Genomic DNA, 13,687 nt, shown 5'->3' with positions numbered 1-13,687 from the left:
AACTGCAACCGAGGTACGTGCCCTTAGTGGGAACCGAATCCAGGTCTCCCTGGACAGCAGGCCGACGCTCTAACCACTGAGCCAAACCGGCCAGGGCTGGGAAACAAAAATGTTTAAACTTGGAACAAGGGAGAAACCTGGGCTGCCAAACTTTTACAAAGAGAGAATCATTAAACTAATAGTGAGCCTGAAAAAATAACCATATGTGCTAATTGCTGATGATAGGGGAAGATTTCTTCCCTAAAAGTTTTCTCTTTTATTTATTTCTTTATTGATTTGAGAGAGAGAGGAAGAGAGAGGGAGAGAGAGAAGTAGAAACATCAATGAGAGAGAACATCGATTGGCCACCTTCTGCATGCCCCCTACTGAGGACCGGGCCCACAACCTGGGCATGTGCCCTGACCAGGAATCGAACCAATGACCTCTTGGTGCATGAGTTACTGTTCAACTACTGAGCCACACCAGCTGGGCCCTAAAGGTTTTCTTAATCTTCCTCAGAAGCAAACCTCACAACGAATTTATTTTCCTTCCCCCATCCACAGGTAACAGTCCTTTGGACAGCCCCCGGAATTTCTCTCCAAATGCACCTGCTCACTTTTCCTTTGTTCCTGCCCGTAGGTAAGTTGATAGAAAACCTCCTGTGTGACTAGTGTATGTGGCACTTTGGTGAAGGTCATTTGATGTCAGCTCCCTCCTTTGAGGCACTGCCCTTCCAAGTGTGTTTTGGGATACCAACCACCAAAATTCTTTCCTTGCTTTCCTCACTCGGGTTCAAGTTTTGCTTTCAAGTCTCTGGGAATGGTATATGCTCTGGGTATTTGCATTTGAATGTTTGAATGGGCAAGGAGACATTAGGCATGCATTCGTATTGATAATTCTAAGCCCAAGTTCCTGGTTTCTTAAAGGGTGTGTTAAAACATTATAATCTTGATTGAGAGCTATTTCTAGCATGATCAAAAAGAAAGAAAATGGATTCTTTTCCCAGGAGGACCCAAAGTTATATTTTTACTCTTCTAACTGAGCCAGTTTCAAGGAGCTGGAAGAGGCCTTGTATGCCTCCTCTCCTTGGGGATAAAGAGACTACCAGGCCCTGGCCAGTTTGGCTCAGAGGTTAGAACATCAGCCTGAGGACCGGAGAGTCCCAGGTTGGGTTCCCACTAAGGGTACGAACTTTGATTGCAGTTTGTCCCCGGCCCCAATTGGGGTCGTGTGGGTGGCAACCAGTCGATGTGTCTCTCTCACATCAATGTTTCTCTCTCTCTCTCTCTTCTTCCCTCTCTCCCTCTCGCTCTATCTGAAGATAAATGCGAAAATGTCCTCGGGTGAGGATTGAAAAAGAGAGAGAGACAGACTATCAGGTCTTCACTTACCATCCCATTCATTTAGAAAGATTTGTTGTATTACAGAGCCGTCCTTATATTCCTTCTCATATTTCAAGTCTCTGGGAATGGTATAAATTTATCTCTGGCACATGATAGCAATCCTGACAGCTCAGCCCATTGCCAAGGTATCACCTGGCCTCTGGAGAAATACCAAGCTGACTGAAATGAGTCCATCCCAGCCATATACTAAGGCTCCATATACAAATTATTTACTTTTCAGAACATTTTCTAAAATTATTTCTTGGCAAAGTTCATGTTCTTGGATTTTATTTTTTATTTAAAAAATATTCTTGGATAGAGTCAGTCTCTGGCATTAAGACCTTCAGAAAATCATGGCTCTAGATTTGGAAAAATAAACATGTATACTAAACAGATAATAATGAATAGAGAATGATGAATATACAGCTTGACCCAATCTTTTATACTTAGACTACTTTTTAAAGAGATAACAGAAAAAGAGCATATTCCTTGAAATAGCATTAACTCACTATTCAAATGACAACCCAGAATCAATCCACCTCCTTCCTCTTTAGGGTTCTATGTAGCTGAAAAGACATGATGTTTGGGAGAAGTCTGATGGCTGATTTGGGTGCCCCTTCTGAGCCAGTTACCTTATTTTAAATAAATATAATCTGAGTTAGTCTTAAGGACTGGTCTCTCCTACCCTGTGTAACTTCTAATTAGTTAACCAAGGATCCAAGCAGGAACACTTAACAGTGTAGGAATATGCTGTACTGGTGCATTTGTTTTTCTAGCCCAGCTGGAAAGTCTTACTTATCCCAAACTTCCTGCCTTGACTATATGTGAACTGTAACCTCAAATTGGGTATGAACAGGGACAGCAAGGCCTGTGATTGATCTCTGTAAGAGGCACTGAGTCATTTCCTATTCATTCATTAAATATTTACTGAGCACCTAGTATACCCAGGCATTATTCTGGGTATTTAGTTATATAGTGGTAGCAAAATAGACATAACCCCTACTTTCTTGAAACATAGTAGACTTAATAGAGTCTGTGTAGTTATTCCTTTCTTAAGGAATGCTGTTCCCTCAGATATTCACCTAGTTAACTAATTCTTGTCTTTCATTTCTCATCTTAAATGTCAACTCCTCAGACAGGCCTTCCCTAACCATGCAATATAAAGGAACCCTCTCATCATTCTCCACCAAATCATCCATTTTTATTTTCAAGCTAGTACTTTTCAATACCTGATATTTTCTTATTTTCCCTCAACTAGAATCAAAGTACCTTTATTTTTTTTCCTTTATTGATTTTTTTTTAGAGAAGGAGAGAGAGAAACATCGATGAGAGAGAACATGGATTGGCCGCCTCCTGCATGTTCCCCACTAGGGATCTGGCCCACAACCTGGGCATGTGCCCTGACCAGGAATCAAACCGGCGACCTCTTGGTGCATGGGTCGACGCTCAACCACTGAGCCACACCAGCTGGACTCAAAGTACCTTTTTTTTTTATCCTCACCCAAGGACATTTTCCCATTTTTTGCTCAGATAGAGTGGGAGGGAGAGAGAGGAAAAGAGAGAGAGAGAGAAACATCGATGTGAGAGAGACACATCGAGTGGCTACCACCCACATGACCCCAACTGGGGCCGGGGACAAACTGCAACCGAGGTATGTGCCCTTAGCAGGAACTGAACCTGGGTCTCTCTGGACCGCAGGCCAACGCTCTAACCGCTGAACCAAACTGGCCAGAGCATCAAAATACCTTTAATAGAGATACCTTAATATGTTGGAAAATGTGTCTCCTGGTATATAATGACCACTCAATCAGTGCTTGTTGATTGGATGAGTGATGGGGAAGAATAATGAATAAGGAAACAAACAAATAAATACATAATTAAAAACTGTGACAAGTACCATGGAGGGAAAGGACAGGAAGCTACATGAAAGTATAGGAAGGGAATGGGGCTGGAGAATCTATACTGGGTGGTCATATAAGGCCTCTCTGGAGGATTGACTTTTAAGCTAAGACCCAAAGGCTAAGAAAGAGCCTGCCATGTTAGGAATGATGACACAGGTATGTAGACCTTTTCAGGCAGATGAATAGCATGTTCCATTGGTGCTCTTGTATCTGCTTCATTCCCTGAGCTTTAGGAGTAGGATCAGCCAGGGGGCTTTGGGTCCTGGTATTACCACTGAGATCTAAACAGGTCTGTGTTAGGTGGCATGAAGTTTGAGTCATATGCATGGAACGTGGAACCCTGGGCCATCCCCTTATAGGATTTAGTAGGAAAAGCATCTAGGTATTGGTGGGATTGGAGAGGAGGATTTCAACTCTGCCAACAAACTACTTGGTAATTGTCTTTCCTAGATTACTGAGGTCAGGCTTGGGCCTTACAGGATCACATTTGTTTAGAATATCACACAAAAAACAGATTTAAATGACATGCTAGGGATAGACCCATCAGTCCTACAATTTTACTTCAGACTACACAAGTTTATAAACATGTTTGCCTTTGCCAAGCTCAACCAAATGCCAGGAGCCAAACAGATCAGTCTGTCTGGTTCCCTTTGAGTCTCACTATAATGTATGTCTTTTCACTACAGCCATGGCCACAGGGCAGACAGGTAATAGAGGACGTGATGGGGCAAGGGGCTGGGAAACTGCTATGCATGGCCAGACAAACTGTTTTTGTGCTTGGTGAGAACTGGTTGTGATGAGTCTTCTCTGACTGTAGGTAGAAACATTTGGCCTTTCGTAACTAGCAGAGAGACTCTAAGAGAACCCCCTCTGCCTGCTGGAACCAAGGCTCAGAGCTCATATGCTTGGAAGCAGGATTTGCTAAATAGTTTACAGCTTCTGAGCTCTGGGGACAAGTCACCCTCATCCCCACAACTTTCCTTTGTCACCCAGTGTGATGACCAGGCAGAGGAAATGAAGGCATCCTATAGTGGCGTTTCTTTCTGGCTCTAGTGGTCCCTGCTCTTCAGTTTACAGAAAAATGGTTGCCATGCAATTGGTTTCTATTTCTAACTATAGGAGGAAAAGTCACCCGTGAAAAAGTATCCTTGAGAAGGGTTTGGGAAACTCTCCCCGAGCTCAGCTCTGTTTTCCTGGAATTGACCTACTTTCTTGTGTAGAGCTCCCAGGACCCAACAAAGAGGTCAGAAAGAACATGACGTTTGAGCAGTCTCCTGAACATTTCTTTGCCTCAGAGACTAGGTTCCAGCAGAGCTGGCTGCCTGGATGGCATGAAGTTTGAGTCATGCATGTGGCATGGTACCCTGGGCTGTCGTCCCCTTTCAGAACATAGTAGGAAAAGCAGCTAGGTATTGGTGGGAGTAGAGAGGAGTACTTCAAAAGGAGAAGTCCTAGTCAGCTTGATTCCATTTTTTTTCTTCTTCCTCCTCTCCCTTTCTCCCTCCATTCCCCTTAACTGTGAAGCCTGGAACAAATCACCCAAACCTCTGGGTCTTAGTGTTTTCTCTGAAGATTGAGATTAATTGAATTTAACTTCTAAAGGTCCTCCATTTCTAATGTTCTAAAGTTCTGTGGGTAGCAGCAAAAAAGTTTTTCTTTGACTTCAACCAGAGTAGGCTGTATCCCCAAGCTCCACAAGAAAGAACACTTGTTCCAGCACAGCTACAGTCCAGGAAAGAATCATTTGTTTGTGTTATAAAAGCTTCAAGCCAGATACCTGCTTGATCTTTCTTTTTTTTATCCTCAACTGAGGACACTTTTCCAATTTTTGTATAGATAGAGTGGGAGGGAGAGAGAGGGAGAGAGAGAGAGAGAGAGAGAGAGAGAGAGAGAGAGAGAGAGAGAAACATCGATGTGAAAGGGACACATCGAGTGGCTGCCACCCGCACGACCAACCAGGGTTGGGGACAAACTGCAACCGAAGTACTTGCCCTTAGCGGGAACCGAACCAGGGTCTCTCCGGACCGCAGGCCAACGCTCTAACCGCTGAGCCAAACCGGCCAGGGAGATCTTTCTTTTTTACAGCAAAGCGCATAACTGCTTCTCTGTGATGAGAGCTTAAGGGTGCATTCTCCTAGGAGCAGCAGGAAGCCTGCCCCCAAAATCTCATGTGCAGCCAAGGCTATGCCACCTCACTCCTATTTCATAAGTTACTGTCACTTTTGGCAAACATTCTCAAAGACTGGTTTTTGTGGGTCCCACTGATCCTAGGTAGCCTTTGACTGACTATTCGCTGTCAGTTGATTCATACTGAGACCCAGATGATGGTCCACATCTTCCTGGTTGTCAACCCAGTGGCCTAGGGAAGACCAAAGAGGCCTTCACATGGAGCCTTCAAAAGAGGAAATAAATGCATTTCAGTGGCATTTCTCTTCTTGTGATGATGCCTTTAGCAGGTGTCCTCTGTCATTGCTTCTCTAAAAATGAGTAAGTTGCAAGTTTAAAGATTTTTATTCCAAAACGACAGTATTGCATAAGAGATGTTCTCATCTGTTATCAGAGTAATCAAAGTCATGAACTCCTTTATAATCAGACATGTCTGTCTTTGCAGTAGAAAACATACAGGAGGCCCATGTAGGAGAGAGAGATAAAAGCAAGTGTTGGACTGAACAGTGCTGTCTTGAGACAAGGAAGTGAACCAACTGCCCAAAGCAATGCTGATGGAAAGGCAGGCAGGTCCTAGGCTCAGGGTAGGGTCCTGTAGAAACTGCCTAATAGTCTTTTCTTACACAGGACCGATGGACGGCGCTGGTCTTTGGCCTCTTTACCCTCTTCAGGCTATGGAACCAACACTCCTAGCTCAACTGTCTCAGTAAGTAGCCAAATCTGTGGCTGTACCTCCTTCACCCTTAGGAAATGCTTCCCAACAGGTTATTGCTGTCTATTTCTACAGTGTTGCAGAGCAGTTCTCAACTTTTCCTCTAAAGCCAAACATGAAGAGGTTGCTTAGGAATGAGGCTGAGTAGGACAGAGAGCTGGTGGCCCTTTACAGCCATAGCCAGATCCATTTAAAAATAAAAATGCCATTGGAAAGAATTAGCTAGCATATTCTCTGGGCATCAGTTATTCCTAGTGGAATCAGAGGAGGGCTTGAGGATGTAGTTTTGTTTTGCTAATGAGGCCAGGCAGTGGGACTCCTAAGTATGGTTCCCCTATTCTCTGCATTTTATTTCTAGGACTGCAACTAACGGCAGATAACTCCTTAGATGTCTCAAAGGCCTGGTAGACCCTCTTCTTCCTTTTTCACCTTTTCTTTTAAAAAAAGAAGGGAAGAGGTCTGGCTTTAGCTCAGCAGTTCCTTCACATCAAACTTTCAGTTCACTAACCACTCTTGTCTGCAAGGGTGGTTCGAGACCCCCGCGTGCTCTCCAGCCCTTTTAGAAAAAAAAAACAAGCCCTGGCCAGTTTGGCTCAGCGGTTGAGCATCAGCCTGCGGACCAGAGAGTCCCGGGTTCGGTTTCCGCTAAGGGCACATACCATAAAAAAAAAAAAAAAAAAAAAAACAAGAACAGAAGGATAATTGTTATTTGATATTTAAATTTTATGTGTCTTGGCAAAAAAACATTATGATGTTTCTTTTAGAGATTTTAGCCTAAATGCACAACAAATGTCCTAAATGCTACTATGCACAGTGGACCCTAAAATGAGTCTTCCTCATTAAACAACTCTTAATTGAAGCCAGGATGACAAGGTTGGCAAACTTTTTTTGTAAAGTGACCAATAGTAAGTATTTTAGGCTTTGTAAACCATGTAAAATCAGGCCATGGCTTGGATGACCCATTCCTCATGTCTTCTATCATTCTTTAGGTCTTCTCAGTTTGTCTGTATTCATGAATTCTAAGCAGGTAAAAGGAGTATCATTTCCCCCCCTTGATGTTGATATGACTTTCAATCCAAAGATCTCATTGGTCTTTTCACAGTTGTTAAGCTTCAGATCTTTCCTTATTAAATACCCCTTTCCTCATAATCCTTTATTCAAACAGGTGATGTTTTAGACCCAAGGTAAGAGTCATATATATTAAATATGTATATATATATTCTGTTCAATAATTTTTAATAGACTCATCTTATTGCTCTAGCTTTACCAGTTTTGCTTTATGTTAGCTGCAGTTGGGAGAGGATACTTTTGCAATTTCTATCCAAATCATTTATAAAAATGTGAACAAGACAGAGCCCTATGGAAACCTTTCACTGGCTGTTCACAACTTTATGTATTATAGTGTTCCATGAGAGAAGTGTACACTGTTAGCTCCCCTGCCAAAATCTGATTTCTCACTTAACGTTGAGGCTTACACTGGCAACAGAGTTCTCTCAGTTCTTACTGGTGCTGCAGTTCTTACTCTAAATGGATTTAGATATTTCAACCCCAGATCCTCTATCATTTGGTGAACAGAAATTGAGCCAATGGTGCTAGACTTGCCTAGTCTCTTAGCCAGTCTTGTCAAGTGAAGGGAGAGTTCACTAATCCTGGCACTGAAGGGGGCTGCCGCAGCAATGGCTACGTCAGTACAATGCCTGTAGTAGCGCAGCTCACTCCCTCAGTGGTCTATTGTGATTGGCAGTGGGCTCTTGTCTGAAGTCCCGGTCATTGGGCAATGTTTAGAATTATTTTTTTTTATTTTTAGAGGGAAGAAACAGAGAGAGAGAGAGAGAGAGAGAGAGAGAAATCGATGTGAGAGAGAAACATCAGTCGGTTGCCTACTGCACGTGCCCTGACCAGGAATTGAACCCTCCACCTTTTGGTATACGGGACAATGCTCTAATCAACTGAGCCACACCAGCTAGGGCCAGTGCTTATAATTCTTAATTGTTTTCAGGTCAAGTCTAATCTTTTAGAAATCTAAACGTAATGTAGATCTAAAAGTCATTTTCTTTCCTGCTGGATTTTCTTACTTACTGGTGTCCCTACAGTCTGGGCACAACCTTCACAGCCTCAGCAAAGCCAGTTGTCCTCTGGATAACAGCCAAAAGAAGCATTGCTGAACCATCCTGAGGGCTGTCCCAAGGTTGTGGAAAGAAAAACTTAAGAGGTTATCATTTGTAACCTGGGCATACAAACTTCCTAAGCCAGAAAGCATGATTTATTAATTACTTGCCATTCCAGCTAGCCAAAAGCTTCATTGAAAGCAAAGACTCCATGCACAAGAATGTTTTTCGCCACTTAAAGAGGCTTGCTAAGTGGTTGTGGTGCTCTCACATCGAACATCTGGGTCTGACTCTCTGCAAGGCTTGTGAAGGACTCTAGTGTCTAGGCTTTCTCAAGACTGCTGGCCTGAAGGGGTAGAGATGAACAAGATAATGCACAGTGAAGGCTAAAAGGGAGCAATGGAAAGAATGCCTACTTTGGGTTGACTTTGGGTTTACATTGACTGGGATGTCCCTGATCTTTTTCAGTTCTTCATTCCTGGACTCCCTTTAGACATGTCTTTAATGTTGTTTTTTCATGTTTCCCCCTCTAGTCATCATGTTCCTCTCAGGAAAAGCTGCACCAGTTGCCTTTCCAGCCTACAGCTGATGAGCTGCACTTTTTGACGAAGCATTTCAGCACAGAGAGTGTACCAGACGAAGAGGGAAGGCAGTCCCCAGCCATGCGGCCCCGTTCCCGCAGCCTTAGGTGAGAGGTGCTCTGCTCACTGAGACCCAGGATCCGTGGAGCTCAGCCAGTTTGCACAGCACAGGCATCAGCAAGTTTATTCTATAAAGGGAAAGATAGTAACTAATTTAGGCTTTGCAGTCTCTATGGCAGCTATTTAAATCTGTTGTAGTGTGAAAACATCCTCAGACATTATGTAAACTTTATTTACAAAAACAAGCAGTAGACCAGGATTGGTCTTTGGGCCATAGTTTGTAAACCCCTGGCTTAGCACATTGGCTCAGGTTGAAGTGAAGTGAAGCTCAAGCTTTTTTTTTTTAATCCTCACCTGAGGATATTTTTCTATTTATCTTCAGATAGAGTAGGAGGGAGAGAGAGGGAAAGAAAGAGGGACACATCAACTGGTTGCTTCCCGCACAACCCTGACCAGGGCCGGGGATGAACCGCAACCGAGGTATGTGCCCTTGGCCGGAATTGAACCCGCAACTCATTGGTCCGTGGGCTGACACTCTAACCACTGAACCAAACCAACCAGGGCAAGCTCAAGCTTTTTTGGCATTGACTACAGCTCATTTCACCAACCCAAGAGATACCTGATGATGCTGTCAAGTGGTCCCCCTCTTTCTCCCTTTGAAAGTAGTTAGCAGTAGTTTACTTTAGAGTCCACTCAGTAAAAGGAGAGTAATAGCATCCATTCTGATGGTTACTGGGATGCAAATTTCAGAGGCCCATGGTTTATGAACTAAACCGGCTAAAAAAGTTCCTTGTGGCTGTCTCGGAGAGGAAGCCCATTTCAGAAGCAGAGTTCAATGTCCATCTGACTCTGTCTCATTTCCGTGAATGACCTGAGCTCATTAAACCATACCTGAACAGCTGATTTATTTGTGAATTCCATATCAGCGGTTCTCAACCTGTGGGTCGCAGTCCCTTTGGGGGTCGAACGACCCTTTCACAGGGGTAGCCTAAGACCATCGGAAAACACATATTTCCGATGGTCTTAGGAACTGAGACACCGCTCCTCTATCCATCTCCAGGCAGGTCCGCCCACGTGCAGATACACCCACATACAACATGAGGAACTGTATTAAAGGGTTGCAGCATTAGGAAGGTTGAGAACCACTGCCTTAGATAAATTGGCTCTTCTCAGAATTCTAGGTTAAGAAAGAAGGCATAAATTTAAATGGCTGTGGCTTTTTAAAGATTTTCTATTGAATTTATTGGGGTGACACTAGTTAATAAAATTATATAGGTTTCAAATGTACAGTTCTATAATACATCATCTGTATATTGAATTGTGTGAAAATAAGCATGGCTTTAATGACTGAGCTCAGCTTCCCACGGTCTCTGGGAAACAGTACTCTGGCTAACATGTTGAGTGTCAGGGCCCAAAGGAGCAATGCCTCCCAGGAAGAATCTGCTGAGGGAATGGTGGCACTGTGAGTGTTAGGGAGTAAGGTGAGCACAGCCTGGTTCAAGTTCAGGGATTGATGAAGATGGCTAGGACTGAAGTGAAAAGGATCAAAAATACAAATGAGTGAATGTGGAGTGTGGATCCCAGTGCCTTTCTTTGTCTCACACAGAGGAACACCTGAATCTTGGTGCTCTTGACAATCCACACAGAATAAAGGGTATCTTTTGAGCCAATTGACATTGAGAGGACAGTATCTCAAGGAAATCCTTGCTGTATGTATTATTCTTAAAATACTTGGTAACATGCAACAATACAGCAGGCAGACCATGGCCCACTTCAGGGAAAAAGGGCAGAGAAGAACAGTTCTGAACCTAGCTTAGCTTGGATCACATGTCAGGGGCACCAAAATGGGCACAACCCAAATATCCATTCAATTATGTGGCTCTAACTTTGAAATCCTTTAAGGCTATATAAAGGATTTATGGGCCAAAGGGGAAGATTTAGATGACCCAGGCCTATAACACATTATTATAGGTTGGATCAGCCTCATTCATCCCCTAGGTCAGAGCCTGAGTTATCTCTATTGGCTGCATTGTTTGGAAAAAGATAGAGGTATACACTGTCTTCCTCTGGTTGTTTTGGTGGTAGTTTGATTTTTCTTTATTCCTAGAACATGCTGGGTGTACCTGACTTCACTAGCCAAAGTGAAGAAGACCCAGAGAGTTTTGTTCTGTGGGAGGTCATCCTAAGAAAGCTATCAGTGGGCCCTGGCCGGTTTGGCTCAGCGGTTAGAGCATCGGCCTGCGGTCCGGAGAGACCTGGGTTCGGTTCCCGCTAAGGGCATGTACCTCGGTTGCAGTTTGTCCCCGGCCCTGGTTGGTCGTGCGGGTGGCAGCCACTCGATGTGTCTCTTTCACGTCGATGTTTCTCTCTCTCTCTCTCTCTTCCTCTCTCTCCCTCCCACTCTATCTGTGCAAAAAATGGAAAAATGTCCTCGGGTGAGGATAAAAAAAAAAAAAAAAAAGAAAGCTAACAGTGGGCTCAGGATTGGTCTCCTCCTTTGCAGGCCCTGGCAGAGGTCTTATAAAAGCCAGGTTTCCTTTAGGAAGATAGCCTAGCTCCATCATTTTGAGCTGAACAAGGTGTGCTAGCAGCTCCAGGAATAAGGAAGACTCAAACTCAGCACTCATTAAGGTGGGGTTGTGTGGGTACTGGGGACAGTGAGAGGGCAGGGGTTCCAGGGATGGCTGTTTTTTTCTTGAAAGTTCCATGGCACTAAAGTAACACAATTGTTTCTTTCTTATTTAGTCCTGGACGGTCCCCAGTTTCCTTCGACAGTGAAATAATAATGATGAATCATGTGTACAAAGAAAGATTCCCCAAGGTAAGGATCCATGTTAAAGGAGACTGGCAATGCCTCCGAGGATGGCTTCTGATAGCCAGCCCCAGTGGGAAGACGGGTGAGGGGATGGAATGCTGTCTCCAGTGGTAATCAAGAAGAAGAGCAGAAAGGCACCAGGAGGAGGAGGAGGATACCAGCACAAGGGCTTCCAGACCACTGGGGAAGTGGAAGGTGCGAGCACTAGGAGCTTAGGGATTATACTTGTAGGGCCTCTATTTCTCCACTCCCCAGAGGGAGAGGTATCTAGAGGGAAATGTCAAAAAAAAGAAATCCCACCATGTGTTAATGTCGAAGGAAAGAACTGGAGACCTTATTTCTCACTGCGCACATCAGGATCTACTAGTCAGTCTTCCCCTAGAATGGGATTTGCACTCTGAGAACATCTTTATTCATGCAGATTTCATGAGCAGCATCTCACTGCCGGGCACTAGAGAATATACAGGGAGGTTTGCTGGACTGGTGGGAAGTTGGCCAAAAGGAATGGTAATGTGGGAGACAGATACAGAGTTGCCTACTCACATTTGCATTTGTGTTTTCAAGCAGGAAAATGTTAAAGGAGGAAATTAGTTACTATCTTGAGATAATTGAGAAATGGTCTTCACAACTCTGCAGTTTGGCCATAAACCTCTGTGTGTGTGGAACTAGGACCTTGCTTCCCATTTATATTTCTTTTTGAACACCACATATCTATACAGTCTGACCTAGCCTTCTAATGATGGGCCCTGTTCCTGCAGCACATAGCCAGCTCTGTCTGACAGAGAGCCAGGGCACTGACATCCTCAACCTTCTTCATCTGTTTGGACCTCTCTGGGTCTACCTGTTCATCTGTATTTAGGGTCTGCAGTGTGTGGTTCCCTGATCCTCTAGAGAGTGTCCTTTTTCTAGACTCAGGGAGAGTCTCCTGGACACACATGGGTGGCCTAGGAAAAGATGTGAAGCCCTTGTGCTTTCCCTCTTGACACACAGTGAAGCACAGCGGTAAAGGAGAGCACAGATTCTGGAACCAGACTAAGTGGGTTCAAATCTGCTTCTACCATTTACTAGCTTATGACCCTGGACAGAGACTTGAACTTCACTGAGCTTTACTTGCCTCACCTGTAATTTGGGATAATAAGAGTGTCTATCTAATAGGGGATTTGTGAAGATTAATGAACATTACACTTTCCTAACTGCCCAGGACATAGTGAGCACTCAGTAAGTGTTAGCTGTTGTTTTTCTGCTGCCCTGTGCCCTGTGGTCTTTGCTGTCTAGCCTTGAAGAATAAGAGCAAGGAAGAGGGACAAAATGAACAGCTAGGAAATCATTTTGTTATGATTGGTCTTTTATAAAGAAGTTTTGGAGTATGTAGTGTTTAGAAATGCATCCCACGTTTCCTTCTCCTCACATATTTGGTGTTGTATTGTCATTCTAGCATTGCATTCTAGCATGCATTGATGTGCATGCCTCCAAGTCATTCATGTAAACGAGCTGTTTTGTTAGAGAAAGTGTGTTAAAATTTCTTCCCATTTCATCTCCCTGCCCCAACTCCTCTCCCCCACCTCTCTCTTGCTCTCTCACTCTCTCCACATATACATACCATATATGTATGTATGTGTATAATATGTGTGTGTGCCTGTGTTTACATATACACCCCTAAACACACACTGGAAATCAGAAATTGCCATCTGGTGGCAAAGGAAAGAAGGTCAAGTCCTAAATAGGCAGATAGGACTTGTTAACTGATGTCTATGTGTCATTTTGACATGACTGTGCAGTTAGGTCCCCAAGAAGCTTCTGAGCCAGATTCCCATTCTGCTCTGCTGGGAATCCAGGTCTGTGAGCAGGCAGGTTCATTCATTCAGTAAACATTCTCTGAACATCTGCTTGGCTCAGTTGGGTCCTAAGGTCAAGTGATAAATCGCTTTCTCTGACTTAAAGGGGTTTCCAGTTCAGAAGAAGGTTTAGAAATCATCCGTGTCC

General features: G+C 43.8%; 1 protein-coding gene across 5 annotated transcripts in view; it reads left to right on the top strand.

The window, feature by feature from the left end:
• The window catches only part of MAST2 (microtubule associated serine/threonine kinase 2), a 214,325-nt gene that overhangs the window by 179,947 nt on the left and 20,691 nt on the right, over positions 1-13,687 (top strand). For 4 of the 5 annotated variants that reach the window (XM_036255807.1, XM_036255809.1, XM_036255808.1 and 1 more), the window contains 4 exons: positions 543-618; positions 6,056-6,134; positions 8,782-8,936; positions 11,635-11,710. In XM_036255807.1, the coding sequence (XP_036111700.1) occupies positions 543-618; positions 6,056-6,134; positions 8,782-8,936; positions 11,635-11,710 (386 nt within the window). The remainder of the gene's footprint in view (positions 1-542; positions 619-6,055; positions 6,135-8,781; positions 8,937-11,634; positions 11,711-13,687) is intronic. The other variant, XM_036255811.1, reaches the window with a different exon arrangement.

The sequence above is a fragment of the Molossus molossus genome, unplaced genomic scaffold (assembly GCF_014108415.1).
Source record: "Molossus molossus isolate mMolMol1 unplaced genomic scaffold, mMolMol1.p scaffold_m16_p_12, whole genome shotgun sequence".
Taxonomy (NCBI): Eukaryota; Metazoa; Chordata; class Mammalia; order Chiroptera; family Molossidae; genus Molossus; species Molossus molossus.
The sequence above is the reverse complement of the archived record's forward strand: the minus strand, read 5'-3'. Positions and strand labels throughout refer to the sequence as shown.